Source organism: Centroberyx affinis, unplaced genomic scaffold, assembly GCF_046629955.1.
Source record: "Centroberyx affinis isolate AG114_WGS23_722 - 3 ecotype Tasmania unplaced genomic scaffold, CSIRO-AGI_Caff_v1 ptg000667l_1, whole genome shotgun sequence".
NCBI lineage: Eukaryota > Metazoa > Chordata > Actinopteri > Beryciformes > Berycidae > Centroberyx > Centroberyx affinis.
In genome coordinates, this window is record NW_027279291.1 from 1 (window position 1) to 23,488 (window position 23,488).

At 40.6% G+C, this 23,488-nt stretch overlaps 1 protein-coding gene across 2 annotated transcripts; it reads left to right on the forward strand.

The window, feature by feature from the left end:
• Nucleotides 1–6,820: 6,820 nt before the first annotated feature.
• Nucleotides 6,821–23,479, forward strand: LOC139643879 (synaptosomal-associated protein 25-like). Of its 2 annotated transcripts, none has more exons than XM_071519164.1 (7): nucleotides 6,821–6,960; nucleotides 11,778–11,819; nucleotides 12,739–12,787; nucleotides 13,742–13,859; nucleotides 17,885–18,031; nucleotides 19,026–19,170; nucleotides 21,418–23,479. In XM_071519164.1, exons 1-7 carry the CDS (start codon nucleotides 6,889–6,891, stop codon nucleotides 21,481–21,483), a joined length of 639 nt encoding a protein of 212 aa, XP_071375265.1. In that variant the 5' UTR covers nucleotides 6,821–6,888; the 3' UTR covers nucleotides 21,484–23,479. The 2 variants fall into 2 exon arrangements, with proteins under 2 accessions (XP_071375265.1, XP_071375263.1); XM_071519162.1 differs by lacking the exon at nucleotides 13,742–13,859 and adding an exon at nucleotides 15,373–15,484.
• The last annotated feature ends 9 nt before the right edge of the window (nucleotides 23,480–23,488 follow it).

The following is a 23,488-nucleotide window of genomic DNA, read 5'->3' on the forward strand; positions in this document are numbered from 1 at the left end:
TACATGTAAGCAGCATTGTAAAGTTGTCAACGTGAAGCTAATCTTAACAATTTAGCTATACTTTTGGGTAGTCTAATCTATAACAATGCTATTTTATAGTTATTTTATAAAGATGATCAAATGTTTTAAATATAAAATATTGATCGGAAAAGTAACTAGTAACTATATCTGTGAAATAAATGTAATGGAGTAAAAAGTACAATATTTCTCTCTAAAATGTAGTGGAGTATAAGTACAAAGTAGCATAAAATGGAAATACTCAAGTAAAGTACCTCAAAATTGTACTTAACTACATACTTGAGTAAATGTACTTACGGTAGTTACTTTCCACCACTGTGTGTGTGTGTGTGTGTGTGTGTGTGTGTGTGTGTGTGTGTGTGTGTGTGTGTGTGGGCACAGGCACACGTGCCCACACACACAAATGCTTGTGCTTCATGCTTCTTCTCCTCCACCATTTGATTCTTGTTTCTACCTTTTTGTCTTTCTTCTTATTGTTTCTTTCTTCCTTCTTTTCTTCCACATTTTCTTTGTAATCTTTCTTTCTTTTTTCTTTCTTTCTTTCTTTCTTCCTTCCTTCCTTTCCGTGCTGACAGGGAATCTCTGCACACATTAAGGGACAATCAAATGATTTCTCTTCGCTCATTGCAATGCAAAAAAGATGTGACTTTGTGTCTGGTGGCATTTCAGACTTGTAGTAGAGGAGATCTCTATAAGATAGCTACCATGGTTTCTACAATAAATTACACTTTGTTAACAACCTGCATCAATCCTAATTCAGTGTTTTTCAGCTGGTTAAGCAGCTAACTGGCAATCAATTGACTCTGATTCTATGTGGTTAGCAAACTAATGTTAACTGCACAGGAAAAACTATCTATATATATTCCGAAACCGGAAGCGATTGTTTTTATTCGTCCTTTCTTGAGGTTTTCAATTGATGTCAATGGGAAGCGAAGCGAATTTCCACGTCGGCCCGTGCTCATGTGACCGCGCCTTTCCAGTGAGGAGGAGGTGTAGTTTCCTCTCAGGAAAGATGGCGTCTCATTTCTGAATGTTTGGCGGCTGTAGGGTGCAGGATGTACGGGGGGAGAAGAAGGTCTGATTTAAATGTTGATTGTACCTGTGAGGGCTGCTGTGTGTGTGTGTGTGTGTGTGTGTGTGGGATGTGTGTGTGTGGGCCGGGGGGTTGGTGAGGTTTTAAGGTGATTTTAGTTACATTCCCTGTTTTGTTGTGAGATGTTTCATTAAAGAACATCAAAAGTCTTTCTTCCTTTCTCTCTCTTTCTCTGCTGCTCCTCCTTCCTCTTCTTTATTCCAGCAGGTGGTGATTAGCGGGTAATTATGATGCTGGAGCCTGGTTACAAAGAAAAGAGAGAGAGGGAGAGAGAGAGAGAGAGAGAGAGAGAGAGGGGAGAGAGAGAGTGTTATACAACCTGATGTGTGGTTATGGTTGGTCTCGTTGTTCCAGAGATTCCCAGTGAACTATCCAACCATGTAATTATAAGAGAGCAGAGAGGAGAGAAGACAGATTCATCTTTTATAATAAATTCCAGTTAGTTACTATAGAGGCTTTGCAGTTGCATCTCAAACCTCTAACCAACCAGCTGAGTCTCCATGATGGAGGAACACTGTAGAACTGTGTGTTAGTGAATAAAGTGTAAATGTGTGTGAAGCAGCTGTCAGCAGAGAGCAGCTGAGTCAGCTTGTTGTGGTGTGGCTGTAGATCCATTCAGTAACGTTCTCAGTAAAAGTGAATAGTGTGATAAGGTGGATTTGTTTCCAAATGTAGGTTACTGTGACACAGTAAACTGTCTTGTCTTTAGCCCTAGTCTCTACTCCAAAACATGAAGAGTTGGAGCTTGAGAAGAGTCAGCTCAGTTAACCTGAACAAACTGTTACAAACTAGCTAACTAGCCAGCAAACACACTGATGTTAATGTGAACATGCTAACGCTAGCCGCTACTAGATACGTTAGCTAGTGTGCTAATCAGATGTGTAAACAACAAGACAGTGATGGTTAGCTGACCAGATGCTATGGTTAGCTAGCTAACAAGCTGACATTATCTAAACACTAAATCAATCAGATGGATCAGTGATGAAATAATCAGTTCAGTCAGAAACAGACAGAAATTAACCGTCTGTTATCTGTTCAATTCTGTTGAGAAGAAACACAGTCAGCTGTTCATAGAGCTGTGGACCTCCAAGATGGCCGCCAGAGGAGGGGTGACATCATCAGACAAACCTCTATAATGTTCATCCATGCAAGATAGTTGAATAGGTTTGGTTCAAATGTGGGCAAAATGATAGAGAGAGAAAGAGAAAAACAGAGAGAGAGAGAGAGAGAGAAAGAAAGAGAGAGAACATGGTTGTCAAATAGGCATCGTAAAGACGAGAGGATAAAATAACAATAAGAGGCAAAGGCAAACAGAGAGAGAGAGAGAAACTAAGACAATGCGATGGAGAAAGAGAGAGAGAGAGAGGGACGGTGCATGGCTGTTAAGTATGGTGCAGATGAAAAGATGAAATAACAATGAGAGAGGAGAGAGGGACAAACGGAACAGAGAGAGAGAGAGAGAACAGAGAGAGAAAAGAAAGAGAGAGGGGGAGGGGAGAGTGAGACCGACAAAGACAGACACACAGAGAGAGAGAGAAACAGAAAGAGAGAAAGAGGAAAACTGGCAAAAATATTCATCTTAACAAACTGAAAATGAGAAATGAGATAACTCCACTTGTTTTGTTTTTTTTGTTTTTTTGTTTATTAACAAGGAATAATATACAAACATTCAGGTAAACAATAGCAGCACATATAGATCAAATTTAGGGACACAAATGTATATGAGGAACATAGAGGGAACATTTAAAAGACAGTTGCATAAAAATAAAAACACATACTGTATACACAAATAGAAACATATTTAGTCAGAGGTTTCAGGGAAAATAATGTTTCAATAGCTTATTACTCTTTTTTGTTGTTTAATAAACTGAGTGATTTAAGTAGAGAATTCAGTTCCAGGAGAAAAGGTGAGAATGAGATAACTCCACTTGTTTCCAGTGAAAATCAAAATTTGTGTCATTTCCTGGTATTAGTGGAGTGATCACTCATCATAATGAATGGAACATAAGAAACAGTAAGTGCTTGTTGAGTGATGGTGGAGCCACTGAAATTCATCGTATTATCTAAACTGTTATGATTTAAATAATGTGGATTTAAAAGTAGGAAAGTTGAAGATCATTCGTGTCCTTTGGGTGAAACCACTTCTGCTTTTTTGATAGAGAAATTGGAAAGTACTGGAAGAACCGAAGTATCAGAATGTCTGTCCTAGGAAAGTACCGGAGAAAGAGATTGATCCACAGAAGTTTTTAAGATAATTTTTTGGGCATTTTCACCTTTATTACATAGATTAAAGTAGAGAGAGACAGGAAAGATTGTGAGAGAGAGAGAGAGAGGGATGACATACGACAAAAGGTCCGGGTCTGGATTCAAACCCCCCAAAAAAACAGACTTTATACAACAGTTAGTTCCGGTCGAGTAATTTGATTGGACAAGAGGCATTCCATGAGTGGTGATATACAGTATAACAGCACTGGGACGCTGTGCTGTATGTATCACTCCACTTCACAGGTGTCCGAATGTAACCTTGATCAGGCTGCGTTCACACATAGAGATTTTCTGTGTGGAGAAAGCTGCCTGGAGCTTCTTGTGAGGAGAAATAAAAAGCGGATGACGACAACGTCATCTGACGTTAGCTGAGTAGCTCCTAGCTAACCAGCTGTTTTTTTTTTGTTTTTTTTTAACAATTTATTTATTGGCTTTTTCTCAGACACAGAGCAGTTTACAGGAGAAAACACACAACTGAAGTATCAAGGATATAAAAAACAAATAAGATCCAAGTAATAATCCCACAAGACCATCTCCCCCCCACTTCCAGACAAGGGCCATAATAAAACAATGGTGTCAGAAAGGAAATAAATAAATAAATAAATTAATAAAAATTAAAATAAAAAAAGGGTACATTTGGTGAAATAACCACAAAGTTTACACACATTATGTCTACTCAGATGCACGGTGCATGTGTCAGACATATGTCGTCGTCAACCCACAACAGGCTGTGGAATATTTCCTATGTTGTTCCTAAAACCAGACCAGCATTTATCAAAGAGATGTGGTTTTCTTTTGAGATTGAACATAATTTTTTCTGATGCCATGTACGAGGAAATTTCTTTAAGCCACATGGAGACAGGGGGAGGGTCTGCACTTTTCCATAACAAAGCAATACATTTATTACCAGCAATCATGGCCAGTTTGATAAATTGCCGCTAACCAGCTGGTTAGCACTTCTAGCAGACAGTACAGTTTTGTGCAACAAACAAATGCTTAGGCTACCAGATATTCCCAATACACGTCCACACAAAACTCTAACTTCATTCGCACCTAGTACACACTTTGTAGTTGAATCCTGAGGAAACTGTTTTTGTTGGCAGAGACAAATAAAAGACAAAAATCATCTGTTGTCTCAAATTACCATTACTTGATGAATAGCTTTGTTTAAGTAAGTAAGTATTGCTTATGTAACAGCAAAGAAAAGTCTTTAAGAATCAATGTCACTGAGACTTTGTGCATCCTCAACCTGAAGAGACTTTGGATGTCAGGACAACGTTCCTCCCAGCTGATCCACTGAGCTGAGCGTCCCATCGGGGCAAAGAGTCTCTTTAATACCACTGGAGGTATTCTCTACCAGGGAGACTCCGCTGAAGAACTGCCAACCTCAGGTTGGGTCGGGCTGATAGGGAGCTTAGGAACAATTAGCTACCTCTACTATTCTTCATCTAAATGGTTTCTATATTTTATCTCATTATTATTGTCATTTTGGTTTGATTCTAAAACAGTATTATTTGTATTTACTCCTGCTAAAATCAATAAATTAATTATCTTTTGAGGTATTCTCATTTTGGGTAGGTGTAGCTGCTCCCAATCTATATTCTTTACAGTCTTAAGAATATAGACTATAGGTTTTAGACTTTAGACGACTGATCTGAGGTTGTGTTGCTGCCACTGATTTTACATCACAGTGACGTCACAAATTCAAGGGATTTCTCTCTGATTTCTCGCTTCAGGAAAGAAGAGTGCCGGTTCACAGAGACTGACTGAACTGTCCTGCACAGAAATAACGGGTGGCATTCCCCTTTAGATGAAATAAGACTCAATACTGAAAGACCAGTGAAGACGGATGTTTGTTGCAGTGAAGATGAGGAACAGATTCAGCTCGGTTGTTATCTTTGACGCTAACGAACTAACTGACATGCCTGGTGTCACCTGGCTGGTTGTCAGGAGAACCGGCGCCTGGCAACCGGCCTGCGTTTACTCTGTCTGCACGGCTGTCATTGTCTCTCCATCTGTGTGTTGGAGATATGTGGAAACTGACACGAGACTTGTCCATGTGATCATGGAAATCATCAAAATTTTCACATGACAGCGACCATATGCGTCTGTCTTCTGCGGTCAACACTGTAAAATGATAAGACCTGGTAACTTTGTAATGCTAAAGGTCCATTCACATCTAGAGCGATAACTATAAAAAATAACTATAAAGATAACTATAAACTGCAGCGATATCTGTGATCATTTCCTCAGCAGATGAAGCTTCACTACAGTGAGCTGCCGAATGCCCCGCCCACTTTAATTTGATTGGCTGAAAAGGTTTTATCATCATCAGTTTGAACCAAAAATATAGTTACAGTTACCATTCTGGATGTTTTTATAGTTATTGTTATCAAGGGAAAACAGACATCTGATTTACTGTGAATGATTTAAATATTTGTATAGTTATAGTTATCTTTATAGTTATCGTTCTAACCTCAAAAGTCATACAGAGAACCTCGTAGCAAAAATTTTGGGGTGAAGGGAACATACTTCAATTAAGTCTTATTCCTACCAAAATATACCTATAAAAGTATTAATGTTATCAAAATGTAAAAAAAATTATTTAAGCAACTGTACGTAAGCAACTAAATGGATTGAAAATAGAGGCTGTACTGCAGGTGCAGCAGTAGAGATGATGGTTAGAAGTAGGGCTGAGCGATTTTGAAAAAATATCTAATTGCGATTATTTTGACTGATATTAGAGGGAATGATAATTTTTACATTATTAGTCTCATTTTTATTGAAAAACGTATTAAAATGATTATGGTGTGATTTTTGCGGGGATCTGTACCAAACAAAGATGTTTTCTTAAGTCTGTAGAACATGATGTGTAGGCCAGGACATCTCTGCAGCACCACAATATTTAATTTAAAATGGTATTTTGACACATTTCACCTTTAACAAATATTGCACCTCCTGCGATTTGAAAATTGCAGTAGGCCATGTTGCGATTTCGATAAAAGTTTGATTAATTGTTCAGCCCTAGTTAGAAGTAGTAGTAAGTAGTAGTCATAGTACTTAGAAGATAGACGTAGCCTACTAGTAGAAATAGTAGTAGAAATCATATCAGGAAGGGTAGTAGCAGTAGAAGTAGAACAAATAGTAGAAGTAGAAGTAGCAGTAGTAGAGATATATAGTAGTAGTTTTAGTAGTGTAACACCAATACCCAGAGGGCTTGTGTGTATCTACAGCAAAACTCTCTGACTGCCATTATACTGTCAGTCATTAATAATAATGGTGTCACTCTGTTCTGCAGGTGCCAAAACCACCTGATGCTGAAGCCTAATCTGGTCACCAGGGACTGAACACACACACACACACGCACACACGCACACGCACGCACACACGCACACACACACACACACACACACACACACACACACACACACACACACACACACGCACACACACGCACGCACACACACGCACACACACACACTCACAGAGGGCTGGCCTTGCCCTCAGCCAAGATGGCGTCAGACCCGCCCGTCAGGACAGAACAGGAGGAGCTACAGAGGAGAGCCAATCAGGTCACAGATGAGGTAAGTGATTGACAGACTGCGTTATTGTTTACTTTTGCTGTTTTTGTGCCGCAGGGCGCATTATAAAATGTCTCCTGGTCTCCCAAACCTGAACATCTGGAATACCGCTGTCCAGCTGGATCTTCATAACTCTCCTGTAGACCTGCAGATTATTCCTAGTGTTTGATTTAACCTGCTTTTGAGTCCCAGATGGGTGGACAGTGGTGGAAGAAGTACTCAGATCTTTTACTTAAGTAAAAGTAGAAATACCACAGTATAAAAATACTCTGCTACAAGTAAAAGTCCTGCATTCAAAATGTTACTTAAGTCAAAGTACAAAAGTATTAGCATCAAAATGTACTTAAAGCAACAAAAGTAAAAGTACTCATTATGCAGAATGGCCCATTTCAGAATAATACAGTATATATTATATTATTGAATTATAATTATTGATGCATTAATGTGTAAGCATCACTTTAATGTTGCAGCTGGTAAAGGTGGGGCTGATTTCCACTACTTTATATACTGCTGGGTAGCTTACAGTAATCTATAATAATACATCACAATTTATTAGTTGATTATATATTTGTATTAATAATCTGAATATGCAAAGTATCTAGTAACTTAAGTTATCAAGTAAAGGTAGTGGAGTAAAAAGTACAATATTTCCCTTTGAAATGTAGTGGAGTAGAAGTATAAAGTCGCATAAAATGGTAATACTCAAGTAGAGCTGCAACGATTAATCGATTAGTTGTCAACTTTTAAATTAATCGCCAACTATTTTGATAATCGATTTATCGGTTTGAGTAATTTTTTAAGAAAAATAAGTCAAAATTCGCTTCTTAAATGTGAATATTTTCTGGTTTCTTTCCTCCTCTATGACAGTAAACTGAATATCTTTGGGTTGTGGACAAAACAAGACATTTGAGGACGTCATCTTGGGCTTTGGGAAACACTGATCCACATTTTTCACCATTTTCTGACATTTTATAGACCAAACAACTAATCGATTAATCGAGAAAATAATCGACAGATTAATCGAGAATGAAAATAATCGTTAGTTGCAGCCCTAAACTCAAGTAATGGTACTCAAGTAAAGTCCAAGTACCTCAAAATGGTACTTAAGTACAGTATTCGAGTAAATGTACTTAGTTACTTTCCACCTCTGTGGGTGGGGTCTATCACATTAGGAAATGTTACATTAGGAATTAGGAGATAGTGTCAGGTAAGTTGTCAATCACAGGACGTAGTGGGGCTACTGGAGTGTGTAATGCACATCACACTTACAACACGGTTCCTTCAGGAGGGGAAGTGGCAGTATGAACTGTGCAGGTTTCAAAATGCCTCAAGGGGATTCTGAAAATGTCTCACTCCAAACAAAAGATGAAAAAAAAATCAAGATGACAAGCAGGGTCACGAGAGGATTGGGCGACAGAAACCACATGACATGTACAGCAACACCGTGGTACAGGGTTAGTGGTGTGTGTGTGTGTGTGTGTGTGTGTGTTAAAAGGGACAGTGTCCTGCCTGAGGGGAATATCCCTTTAAGGATACCTGGCTTACCTGGTTGCCATAGAGACGGCTGGTCTCCAGGGCAACCACCTGCAGAGACAGGTCAGGCATGGATGAGCTCATACACTCACTGTGGAGTGGTGTTAACACCCATACACACACACACGTGCGCACACACACACACACACAACACACACACACACACACACTCCCAGCGGTGAAAAGGTTACTGCAGGTCAAAGCCATTTGTCACCTCATCATCACCTTGGTGGGGAAGACCCCAGGGACTGACATGATCTTTACACACACTTTACACACACACACATTAACACACACACACACACACACACACACACACAAATTCTCTCTCTCAGTCTTCCTGTCCCTTGCTGTGTGTGTGTGTGTGTGTGTGTGTGTGTGTGTGTGTGAGCCAGGAGTTCAGTCTAAACTCAGTCATCTCTGCTGTGTGTTGTGTCAGGGTGAAACTACAGTTCAGTATTTGATCAGTTTCATCCCAAAATGCTTCATATTTAGTTTTAAAGCTGCTACATGTAGCATTTTAACATCAGTAAATCATCAGCACATTAATTTAGAGACATTAGTATAATTACTGTAAACAGATGAGACCTTCAGTGTTCAGCCTGTCAGCCTCTATCAGCCTCTACTCTGCATCCTCCATTGTTTCTCCACCTGGTGGATCTGGAGGGAAATCTGCTGGATCGCTTTACGGCACAAAACAGGAAGAGGTTCTGTTCTTCCAGAGCAAACGGAGCTAAAGCTGAAAGAGTTTCTGGCAGCAGATGGTGGAAGGAGGGAAAGGAGAAGATGGAGAAATCACTTCCAACATGTTGATCCTCTTCAGGGAAGTGAAAGAGAAGACAAACTGTGGTTAATACCACTGACATGAGATAGAGGCGACCAGTCGTCTCCTCCACAGTCTCATTTGTTTACAGGAATTATACCAAGGTCTCCAGTGGTGGAAGAAGTACTGAGATGTTTTACTTCAGTAAAAGTAGCAATACAACAATGTAAAGATACTCCATTACAAGTAAAAGTCCTGCATTCAAAATCTTACTTAAGTAAAAGTACATAAGTATTGGCAGCAAAATGTACTTAGAGTATCAAAGTAAACGTACTCATTATGCAAACTGTCCCCATTTAGAGAGTTATATTTTTCATAAATTATTGGAATATTAATACTGATTAATTGACATACATGTACATGTAAGCAGCATTTTAAAGTTGTCAACGTGAAGCTAATCTTAACAATTTAGCTATACTTTTGGGTATCTAATCTATAACAATGCTATTTTATAGTTATTTTATAAAGATGATCAAATGTTTTAAATATAAAATATTGATCTGAAAAGTAACTAGTAACTATAGCTGTGAAATAAATGTAATGGAGTAAAAAGTACAATGTTTCGCTCTAAAATGTAGTGGAGTATAAGTACAAAGTAGCATAAAATGGAAATACTCAAGTAAAGTACAAGTACCTCAAAATTGTACTTACAGTTTTTCTCGATCACTTACACACTATAACTGGGCCTGTTAACTAAACATCCCAAACCATGACGCCATCTACCAAAAGACAAACCCATTTCCCAAAACTATAAACACTATTCCCCTGTTTTCACACATGATTCACATTTGTTGAACTTTTTGTGAAAAACTCTACACACAAATCCCTTCATATATCACTGGCTGCACCATGTGCTCATTTAGAAAGCACTGGCATTCAATATCATTAACTCAAGTCATCACAGCTCAAACCCAATTAACACACAATTCCCCAGGTGCAAACACTAAGAGTCAAAATTGTTCACACACCAATCAGAACCTCAGGATACTAAATACATAGATAGATAGATAGATAGATAGATAGATAGATAGATAGATAGATAGATAGATAGATAGATAGAAAGATAGATAGATAGATAGATAGATAGATAGATAGATAGATAGATAGATAGATAAAAGGGCCATGGGTCAGTTCACTTGTTTTGGAACAATGGATCCACAAAGACCTGAAGGTAGAGGAAGAGGACACAGGAGAGGAGGTGGAAGAGGAAGAGGAAGAGGAAGGGCAAGGAGACAAATAGTTTCTGATGAGATTCTCAAATTGGGATGCTGAGGCAGAATAAATGTGATTTATTTCTTTATCTACAAACTGTTTTTTTAAAAAATTGGTTTATATTGGTAAATACATGGAAATTATTTTACTGTATTCTACGTTCTTTATCAGTTGCATATTTTTGCAGTACATTTACTTTTTCACTCAATTTCAGTTTATTTTACTACAGTACATAGCGGAATTAAAAATGTTGAAAATGTATACATGTGTTGTGTCTTTATATTGTGTTCATCATGTAAAGAGGTTGTTCTGGGGGAAAACCATAAGTGCCATTATTCATTGCAGTAACAGGTTTTTACAGTAGTGTTTTGAATTGATCTCACAAGTGTGTAATGGCTACTTTGTAGTGTGTGTGTATCTGATGGCTTTTGTGTGATGTCTGAAGGCAAAGTTTGGTTTAGATGTAAGATCACATGGTTTTGAGTGGAGAGTTTGGTTTTGACATGGAAGTTTGAAGTTTGTGAAGATGAGTGTGCAGTTATGCATTTGTGTTTAGAGTTTTGGGAAATGGAGCATAATTTCAAGAAATGTGTCTTAGTAATCAAGAAAAACTGAAAGTACAGTACTTGAGTAAATGTTACTTTCCACCACTGAAGGTCTCACAACTCATTTGACAACGATAGGTTGACATATAGAAGCTTTAACACAGAAGTAGAAATTAGTTGAGCAGATGAGATCAAAGATCAAATGAAGCGTGAGAAGTTAAGTCATTTAGACATAAGAATGAAAGTGATGTTGAACTTAAACATGACAGCATGACAGGGAGAGCGTGATCAATGGACTGGAAGATAGAGGGGGGGGGAATTCAATAAATTCTAATAAATGGGACACTTTACTGGAATACAGCAGAATGTATTTTACAGCTTGTTTCACACATTCGTCACATCAGATGGTTTTCAGCCCAACTGGAGTGGAAATCAGGCTGAAAAACAACAGAACAAACCAGGAAGGGAGAGCAGATTTAGGTCATGGAAGCACTGCGACTTAATTATGGAAAGTCAGGGAAAAGTCATGGAATTTGACATTAGAGCCACGGTGGAAAAACTGATAGAGCTACATGATTCACACTGATTAGAGTACACAAGGAGATTAGTTCATGTAACTCATTTGATATTAATATGATTTATTTATTCATTGTTATAATAAATATTACTGTTAATGTAGTGAAGTGTCTGTTTCCTCTGTCCTTCAGTCCCTGGAGAGCACACGGAGGATGATGCAGCTGGTCGAGGAGGTATGGACACACACACACACACACACACACACACACATACAGAGTGAGATAGAGAGTGAAAGAAAGACAGAGAGAGAGAGAGCCAGAAGACAGAGTCAGTCATCATCATCATCATGTTAGCATCCTAATCTGTGCATCAGCCTCCAGTGTTTCCACTGCTGCTGTTTCCCCAGCAGGAAACGCCCAGACATTCTCCTGCTGACCTGGGGTCAGATCCTTCCACAACCTTCTCTAATCCAGATTCAATAGTTTATTCCTAAATTTCCTCCAGAGGATCAATAAAGTGCAATCTTAGCATATCTTTATTTATTTATTTACCAGGGACAGTGCACATTAATGAACATTTCATTTTCCACATCAATGTAAATGTGCCAGAGTTAGCTAATGAGCTAATTTTCATCTGTAGTCCCTGGGCAGGTTATTACAGATGAGTGGCCTAATATTATCAATACAATGCTTCAGAAAGCACTACAGTACGACACAATACAATACAATACAACACAATACAATACAGTACAATACAAAACATTACAAAAGTAACAGATATATGTAAAAACAATGAGAGTATGTTAAGGCAGTGCCAGAGATGAGGTAGTATGATTACTCATGATTGCAAGTTTGGTATCTATCTATCTATCTATCTATCTATCTATCTATCTATCTATCTATCTATCTATCTATCTATACTCTCTAGTCTAAATAGAATAGGTTAGAGTTTAGATTTATAAAGCTATCTGAGGCTGAATAAAGCTGCCTATGCTTGTTTAAAGTACAGTTTACCTGTTTATTACACACCTGGAATAGACTAAGAAGAGAATGTAAAGCCATGGTCATGCACTGTGATTCAGAGTAAAGCTATGCTAATGTTAACCAGTCTTCTAATGTGTGTGTGTGTGTGTGTGTGTGTGTTCTCCTCCAGAGTAAAGATGCTGGGATCAGAGCTCTGGTGATGTTGGATGAACAAGGAGGTAATCAGTTCTCTTTAATTTCTCTCTTCTGAAGCAGCGTTGTGGGTCAAATTCGAAAGTTTAGGTTGAAAGTATTTATGCAGTGTTGCCAACTTGGCGACTTTGTCACTAGATTTAGCGACTTTTCAGAACCCCTGGCGACTTTATTTCTGAAAAGCGAATAGCAACAAATCTGGCGACTTTTTCTGACCATGGGGAACAATGTTGAATTGTTCAATCCCAAAGCATTTGCCAATAAATTGGTACGGCTGATGCCGGTTTGCTCTTCTTGGTTGTCATCCAGAGAGTCTGACGATCACAGCGCAGCCCCCCTCCCTCCGCTGCGAGCGGAGACTGTAGGTTATATAGGCTATCGATATGCAAATTAGCAAATGACGTCATCCGGCGACTTCTAGTGACTTTTTGAGCAGCCAATAGAAAAAACAACTTGGAAACAAGTTGGCAACACTGTATCTATGATGGAAGAGTCTGTTCAATAACCCCAATAACACTCCTGCTCTCACCAACCCCTGTTTCCAATTTCCACATTCAAGCCGGGTTTCTACACGTAAACACTCACCCTAATTTAAATGAACAAGAATTAGCACAAGAATTAGCAGTGGCTAGTGCTACTAGCCACTGCTAGTGTTACCAACATGCTACTGTATGTTCACATTAACATAATTTGCTGGCTAGTTAGCTAGCTAACAGTTTGTTCAGGTTAACTGAGCTGACTCTTCTCAAGCTACAACTCTTCATGTTTTGGAGTAGAGACTAGGGCTAAAGACAAGACAGTTTACTGTGTCACAGTAACCTACATTTGGAAACAAATCCACCTTATCACACTATTCACTTTTACTGAGAACGTTACTGAATGGATCTACAGCCACACCACAACAAGCTGACTCAGCTGCTCTCTGCTTCTAGCCTGTGTTGCTTTACTAGAGCATGAAACCATGAACCTGTTCCTAACAGAGCAGCTGGAGCGTATTGAGGAAGGCATGGACTCCATCAACAGGGACATGAGAGAGGCAGAGAAGAACCTGACAGACATGGCCCAGTGCTGCGGTCTGTGTGCCTGGCCCATCAGGAAGTAGGTCCGGCCGGCAGCGTCCGCACGTCACCCAACTGGCTCCCTAAGAAACACACTCTGGTGCCCAGTTCCATTACATGAGCCGGAGTTAACGAGTTAATTGAAGAGTTTGGTTCCAAAATGAGATGTCCACCATTTGAACAAACTGACACCTACTCATACAAAATGATTGATACCATGAAATTAACAGAAATGATGATACTAGCTAAGCCCTTGTTTGACAGCATGGTAACACTTTTATAGACTGGATCTTCTGTATTTTAGAAATACTGAATAATGGGCTTCAGGTGAAGACTTTTTTTCCAAAACAGATAGGCCTATTGCCTATAGCTCTGTGGAAATGAGCTCTTGAATAGTTAATAAGCACAAACTCACTGTGTAATTTAGGGATATTGCCAAAGGGATCAGCCAGATAGCACATGGTAGCACTCAATAATTTAAAAGCTCTATTCCAAAATGCTATACTGTATATTAATTTGGGGTAAAAAAATAAATAAATAAATAAAAAATACAAGCACCTTGCATTCAGATTTAATGGTTTTAAAATATAGAGGGTCCGGTTTATAAAACTGTCTCCAAATCTGCCCTCATTATAGGTCCTTTTGTCAAACAAGGATTTAAGTTACCTGTTATCCTTTGCTGTCAGTCATTTTGTAAGATGTTATGTCACCTTTTTAAAATAGTGGAACTTTCATTTTAGAACAAAATTCCCCCCCTGTTTTTGGGTCGAATTGCGTTTGCATGCCGATGTTAGACAAATAACCACATCAGTCGGGCAGAGCTGGGCTGAAACCCCCCTGCCCCCTGTCAGCAGAGAGCCTGTGACGCTGTTTTGTGGTTTTCTAATGGATTTGGTTTGTTTCAGTTTTCAGTCGGAGAGTTTCGGTGGTGGCGGGGTTTTCTGTTGTGCAGCTTCGGGGAAATAGTTGGTGATTTTTGTTTTGTTTTGTGTTTTGTTTTGCCTTCCTCCTCCTCCTCCTCCTCCTCCTCCTCCTCCTCCTCCTCCTCCTCCGCTCTCCCCCGCTTCCTCCCCCTCCATCCTTCCCATCCTCCTCTCTCCTCCAATCTTTTTTGTTTGCTTCCCTCCCTGCTGGTTGTCCCTCCCACTCCTCCCTCCCTCCCTTCTCCCCTCTCTCCCTTCATACCTCCTTTGTCTCCTCCTCCCTCCATCTCCCTCCTCTCTCCTTTCTCACTTTCCTTCCTTCCTTCCTTCCTTCTTTCCTTCCTTCCTTCCTTCCTTCCTACCCCATTCCTTCTGTCCCACTTCGCCTCTTCCTCTCTCCTTATTCTCTTCCTTCCTTCCTTCCTTCCTTCCTTCCTACCCTCCTCCTTTCCTGCTTCACCTCCTCCTCTCCTCCACCCCTTCTTCCTCCTCCTCTTCCTCTCCCTCCCTCTCCTCATCCCTGCTCCTCCCTCCCTTTTTCCCGTCCCCCTCCTCATTCTCCTTCTGCCTTTCCCCTTCTTTCTTCTTCCTCCCTTCACTTTCCCCCTCCCCCCTCCTCCCCTCCCATAGAGCAGTTGGAGCGTATAGAGGAGGGCTTGGATCAGATAAACTCTGACATGAAGGAGGCCGAGAAAAACCTGACTGACCTGGGCAAGTGCTGCGGCCTCTGCTCCTGTGATAAGTAGGTGGAGGTGTGTGTGTGTGTGTGTGTGTGAGAGAGAGAGTGAGAGAGAGAGAGAGTGTGTGTGTATGTGTGAGAGAGAGCGCGAGACAGAGACAAACAGAGACGGACAGAGACACTGAGTATGAAGGCGTATGTACTGTAAATGATTGTGTGTGAGTGAGTGAGTGTGTGTGTGTGTGTGTGTGTGTTTGAGTCTGCGAGAGAGAGAAAGAGAGAGAGAGAGAGAGCAAATGTGTGGTTGAATTAGTGAGCTAGTGTGTGTGTAAGTGTGTGTGTGTGTGTGAGAGAGAGAGAGAGAGAGAGAGAGAGTGTGAATGTGGATGATTGAGTGTATGTGAGTGTGAGAGACAGTGAGAGTGTGTGTATATGTTAAAGAGGAGTGACTGTGGGTGTGTGTGTGTGTGTGTGTAACCTGGTGCAGCACTGTATCCTCTGTGGTGAGTATATAATCTCCAAATAACAGAATAGTTTACTTTGCGTTCAAACCTCACACAGTGAATCAGATGCAAAACTGTTTCTGTATATTTATTGTATTTTAGTTTATTTTATCAGACTGGGACAATGCACATGAAGAAACGTTTCTGTAAATGTGTCACAGTTAGCCAAAAGACTAGTTGTCATGAGCCAAGTCTTCACAGTCTGTCCTGTTCTAGCTTCCTCAGCTTCCATTTGTTGCTGCTCGCTTCGCTGCTGAAGGATTCACAGTTGTGTAGATCAGTGATTCTCAACCTTTTTCATATCAAGGACCCCTAATTTAGTCCACATTAGGGCCACGGACCTCCATTTCGGACCCAAATCAGAGAATATTTTTATTGTTAGATATGATTTTGTCCAAAAGAGAGAGATAACAGTGAAACTTTGATCAAAATATTAATTCTGTAACTTATTGTAAATTAAATAACGGTGAAGTTTAACAATTCATCAATTTGCTGGGGACCCCCTGGAACCCCCTCAAGGACCCCTGGTGGTCCCTGGACCCCACGTTGAGAACCACTGGTGTAGATAGCAGCTTACAACAACATGTACACTTTTGTTTGCTGCATAAGACCAATGCTGTACCCGAACAGGCAAAGTATCCTACAGTATGTTTTCCATCATGCATTGGACAATTAGGTACAGGTAGACCTACAGTAAACGTGTGCTGGTGAATTATCCAAATATACTTGGGAATGGCTCACTTTCACTACTGAGTGTAGAAGGCTGTCAGGTGATGTCACCTCCCTCCAGCGGCCATCTTGGAGGTCCTCAGCTCTGTGAACAGCTGATTGTGTTTCTGTCCGTCTCAACAGAATTGAACAGACGGTTAATTTCTGTCTGTTTCTGACTGAACTGATCATTTCATCACTGATCCATCTGATTGATTTAGTGTTTAGATTGTTGTTAGCTAGCTAAGTATCTGGTCAGCTAACCCCCTGAGCACTGGATGTTAGTTCAATGTCATGTCTGTGCTTCAGCTCTCATATAGGCCTATCCTATGATGTTTTTGGCTATGTATAGTCCAGTTTACCAAGCTGTATCAAAAATAGAAGTGAAGTCCATATGTACAATATAATGCTTTATGTTTGCCTATAAGAAGATGTAGTCTAACATGTAGGCGTTACTAAACTTTCACTTTTAAACCCTATGTAGCCTAATTTTAGCCTATAGACGTCTATAACCATTTAGACTTTAACCGTTAGACCATCTTTTAAAAGGCTAATCAATGTAAAATTGCTCAGGGGGAACCATCACTGTCTTGTTGTTAACACATCTGATTAGCACACTAGCTAACGTATCTAGTAGCAGCTAGCGTTAACATCAGTTAACGCTAGCTGCTAGCCAAACACACACATTAACATCGGTGTGTTTGCTGGCTAGTTAGCTAGCTAACAGTTTGTTCAGGTTAACTGAGCTGACTCTTCTCAAGCTCCAACTCTTCATGTTTTGGAGTAGAGACTAGGGCTAAAGACAAGACAGTTTACTGTGTCACAGTAACCTACATTTGGAAACAAATCCACCTTATCACACTATTCACTTTTACTGAGAACGTTACTGAATGGATCTACAGCCACACCACAACAAGCTGACTCAGCTGCTCTCTGCTGACAGCTGCTTCATACACATTTACACTTTATTAACTAACACACAGTTCTACAGTGTTCCTCCATGATGGAGACTCAGCTGGCTGAGAGCAGGTTGGTGATAAATCAGTAAAGCCTCTCTGCCTATGGATAACCAAACTGTACTAAAGCCACAGTAGGACCTGGATGGGTACAGCGTGGTTTTTGTGTAATTGAATATCATTTTACAGGCTGAACACACAAATTGAAATGGGTAAACAAATAAAAGACATCCATAAGGTCTCTCTCTCTCTCTCTCACTCTCTCTCTCTCTCTCTCTCTCTCTCTCTCTCTCCAGGCTGAAGGCCTTTGAGGAGAGCGGGGCGTACAAGGCGGTTTGGGGCGGAGCCTCCAGTCAGGACGGCGTGGTGTCCAATCAGCCGCCCTCGTCTCGCGTCGTCGACGAGAGGGAGCAGATGATCATGAGCGGAGGATACATACGGAGGTAGAGAGAGAGAGAGAGAGAGAGACACACAGAGAGAGAGATAGAGAGAGTTTAATGAACTGTGTGTTAGGTGGGGTGTTGTCTGAGAGAGACAGCTGTGTGTGTGTGTGTGTGTGTGTGTGTGTGTGTGTGTGTTTGCTCTCCTTTACAACAGACTGACATGTATCACCAGTCACACAAGCAGCTGGCCAAACACCGGATATTATCTCTCTCACTCACACATACACACACACACACATGCACACACACACACACACACACACACACACACACACACACACACACACACAGCTGCAGTTTCAGATGTAACTGACAGCTTTACAGTATAAGTAGGCTGTGATTTATGTTGATTTTCCACTCTCTCTCTCTCTCTCTCTCTCTCTACCACTTTACTCTCCCTCTTCTTCCCTCCTTCCATCCTTCTCTCCATCCCTTCCTCCCTCTCTCCTCTTCCTCCCTTCCCCTATCTTTTCTCTTTTTCTCTCTCCCTCTCCCTCTATCCTTCCCCATCTATATTTATTTTCCTGTCATCGTCCATCCCTCTCTTCCTCACCCCTCCCTCATTCTCCTTCTCATCTCCTCTTTCTCCCTCCCTTTCCCTTCCTTTCCTTCCTCCTTCCCTCCCTCCCTCTTTCCTTCCTTCCTCCCTCCATCCCTCCCTATCTATCTCCTTTCCTGTCTCCATCCGTCCCTCTACCTACCTCCTCCCTCGTTCTCTCCCACCTCTCTCTTCACTAATGATCCTCCCTTCTTTCCTTCCTCCCTTCTTCCTGTCCTTCTCTCCTCTTCTACCCTTCCCTCGCTATCTTTTTCTTTCACATCCATCCTTTTCTTCTCCTCATCCCTCCTTCTTTCCTCTCCAACCTCCTCCCTAATCTTCATTCCCCTCCCTTTCCTCTTCTTCCCTCCTCTTTCCTAATCACTCTCTCCCCTCTCCTCCTCCTCCCTCTCTCCTCTCTACACTCTACTACTCCCCCCCCCCCCCCCCCCCCAGAGTGACTAACAACGCCCGTGAGGATGAGATGGAGGAGAACCTGACCCATGTTGGCAGTATCATAGGGAATCTGAAGAGCATGGCTCTGGATATGGGCAACGAGATCGACACGCAGAACGTCCAGATCAACCGCATCGAGGAAAAGGTACTGCTGCTGCATGTCACCAAACATCACCGTGCGTCACCAAACATCACCGTGTGTCACCAAACATCACCGTGTCACCAAACATCACTGTGTCACTAAACATCACCGTGCGTCACCAAACATCACCGTGTCACCAAACATCACCGTGTGTCACCAAACATCACCGTGTCACCAAACATCACCGTGCGTCACCAAACATCACCGTGTGTCACTAAACATCACCGTGCGTCACCAAACATCACCGTGCGTCACCAAACATCACCGTGTGTCACTAAACATCACTGTGCGTCACCAAACATCACCGTGTCACCAAACATCACCGTGTGTCACCAAACATCACCGTGTGTCACCAAACATCACCGTGTGTCACCAAACATCACCGTGTGTCACCAAACATCACCGTGTGTCACCAAACATCACCGTGTCACCAAACATCACCGTGTCACCAAACATCACCGTGTCACCAAACATCACCGTGTGTCACCAAACATCACCGTGTGTCACCAAACATCACCATGCGTCACCAAACATCACCGTGTCACCAAACATCACCGTGTCACCAAACATCACCGTGCGTCACCAAACATCACCGTGCGTCACCAAACATCACCGTGTGTCATCATGTATCACCAAATATCATCATATCACCAGCTATTACCATAAATCACCAAGTAGCACCAAATACCACGTACTACCAAATATCACCACGTCAAACATTACCATAGCACCATACAGCTGTATCCTGCCATATATCACCATATATCACCATATATCACCATATGAAACCATATATCACCATATATCACCATATGAAACCATATGAAACCACATATCACCATATGAAACCATATATCACCATATGAAACCACATATCACCATATATCACCATATGAAACCACATATCACCATATATCACCATATGAAACCACATATCACCATGAAACCATATATCACCATATGAAACCATATATCACCATATGAAACCACATATCACCATATGAAACCATATATCACCATATGAAACCATATATCACCATATATCACCGTATGAAACCACATATCACCATACATCACCATATGAAACCACATATCACCATGAAACCATATATCACCATATGAAACCACATATCACCATACATCACCATATGAAACCACATATCACCATATGAAACCATATATCACCATATGAAACCACATATCACCATACATCACCATATGAAACCACATATCACCATATGAAACCATATATCACCATATATCACCATATGAAACCATATATCACCATATAAAACCATATATCACCATATACCACCATATGAAACCATATATCACCATATGAAACCATATATCACCATATGAAACCATATTTCACCATATATCACCATATGAAACCATATATCACCATATGAAACCATATATCACCATATGAAACCATATATAACCATATATCACCATATGAAACCATATACCACCATATATCACCATATACTGCCATATGAAACCATATACTGCCATATGAAACCATGTAAAACCATACATCTCACCATAACTTCTCACAGTAACCACGATGCAGCTCAACCTCGAGTATTTGTTGCTTTTATCCAGCAGTTACAACAGTTTTACAAAGATAGAAGCGTTGGAGTTTAATTTAGTGATTTTATTTTGGACCTCCGCCAACCATAAGTGAGTTCCCTGCTGCCTCCCTGCCTGCTTCACTCCATTCCAGTGTAAACAAGCTGCAGTGATGCCGGGGTTTTCAGGAATCAGATTGACTGACATGTATGTTTGAAACAGCGCGATGGGCTTTGAGAGGCTGTCATCAGTAAAGCAGTAAAATGATCTCAGGCCAGTGCGGAGTGAGAAGTCCTGAAATTCAAACACATGAAAACCAAACTTACGACGTTTTCACCTGCCATGAATGTCTAACCCCGGCCTCTGCCCATCCAGCTACACAGGACCACCACACACACATCACATACATCCGCACACACACACACACACACACACACAACAAAACTTGCTCTATACATGGGAAATGATGTCAGTGCTGAGCGATGTATCAAAGATTAGATCAAAGATTTTTTCACAAACAGATCCGACATACTGCTGTCCTCCAGTAGTGAAGAAAATACTCAGAGAGAGAGAGAGAGAGAGAGAGAGAGAGAGAGAGAGAGAGAGAGCTGCAGTGTCTCTCTTTAACACATTCTGTTGTTTCTTGTCTCTCTCTCTCTCTCTCTCTCTCTGCAGGCCATCCTCAACGTCTCCCGGATCGACGCTGCCAACCAGAAAGCCAACAACCTCATGAAGCGATAGACCGAGCGCTCCTCTACTCTACTTCTCTCTATTTTTACTGTTGTTTTTCTAATGCATTCTAGAAATTACTATGCTGTCGTATGCTGTGCCACTGTCATCACCCCCTCCACCCCACCCCCCTCCACCCCCAGCCTTACATAACATAACATCCCTGAAATAGTATCCATTACGAAAAATCCCTATAATATCCCTATAACTTTCCCATAGGGATTTACAGTGTGTCAGCCATACTTAATATTGAGTTTATAATGACATTAGCATACTTTGGTATGGGTATAACTATAATTTTCCTATAGGGATTTATAGTTTTGCTGTGATATTTGTACAATATCCTTCTAAAATGATATTATAGGATTACTATAGCTGTTTTTTTCATGGGGGAATTCATAGTAGAGCCTTTATGATTTTACATTTTACACTTATTTGAAATAAGTGTAAAATGTAAAAGCGAGGGGAAATAAGTTATTTCCCCTCGCTGTGGCTTCTGAGGTCAGTGCAGAAAATTAATGAGCCTTTAATTTGAGATGAGAGCAGATGAGATGAAAGTTGAAGGATCCCTGTGGGGAAAGTGGCTCACTGCAGCAGATCCTGCAGGAAACAATACATGAAATACAAGAAACAGTTCAAAACGGGAACATACTGAGAATAATACAGGAGAGAGACGGCAGCTTCACAGGCTGGAAGCAGCATCGATCATCACACTTCTCCTATTATACACATAATAATAATAGTTTTATATTTATTGATATTGCTTATTATCTTTCCTGTACTATTTGTATGACCTCATTACCTTACTGCCTTGGCATTGTTCTGCCAGTTGCTGCTGTGACACCTGAATTTCCCCTCGGGGATCAATAAATTGCAATCTTATCATATAATAAACTTTATTTATAGAGCGCTTTTCAAAACACAGTTACAAAGTGCTTTACAGTTAAATGGAGAAAAAAAAGACAAGAAAAAAATGAATTAATAAACGCAACTGTAGGGTAAAATCCAGTAACTTTGAATAGTTTAAGGTAACTTTAAGATAATAACTTGAAAAATAATTATACAAAAAACAAAAAAAAACACAAATAAAAGTTCACGTAAAAAAAAATAAGCCAAAAGAAGTGGTTCTAAAGAAGACACTGGATTTGCCTAGGAGTCTAGGAGCCCTAATGGAGAAAGCATAGAAGAAGAAATGTGCAGAAATATGAGCAGAACATGAGAACTGAACTCTATAAAAACACATACAATTCACATTAAGCAGAATATTTCCAAATGTAAACATCCTGATACAACTCACCCCCCTCCCCCCTCCCCCCTCCATGCTGAAACGCTCCACAGTGGGTGAAACCCTGGTGTGGTGGCGCCCTCTACAGGCCGAGCCGGGTATTGCCCAGAGGGAAGAAAACACGTATTTGTCCCCAGAAGAAGAACTCTGGCGACACCAAGCGGGCAACCGGGAAGCTGCGCGTGTCTTCTCTCTCTCCATCTTCCCCTCCTTCCTCCCCATGTTGATGTTAAAATGGAGGTGAAAAATGGAATTGGTGTTTTTTGATTTTTTTTTTTTCCCCATGAAGTGAAAGAGATAAGAGTGAAAATCTTGATCTCAACAAGGTTTATCGGTGATGTCATCAACACTTACTATGATATTATATGAAGATTTCCTGGAAAATGAAATGCACTTTATTTTGGGGGTTTTGTTTGTGTCTTTATTCCCAATTATTTGTGCTAATTTTTTTCCCCCCTAGCTGTTATGAGTGAGCTGGTTCTTTCGGGCTTTTTCTTGTTCTGATGTGGTTCCCCTTCACTGCGGTGAAGAGTCATCATGAAAACATAAATCCTATAGTGTATATATTAGGAGGTGTGGTATGAATATTATGTTAAGTACAATGAAGCTGATGACCTGTGTTGACCTAAATAGGCCGCCATAGTCATAGTTGTCACATAGCAGGTTTTACACGAGGTACAATGCGATTGTATGTATATTTGGTGTTTGTCATGATGAATAAAAAGCATTGCA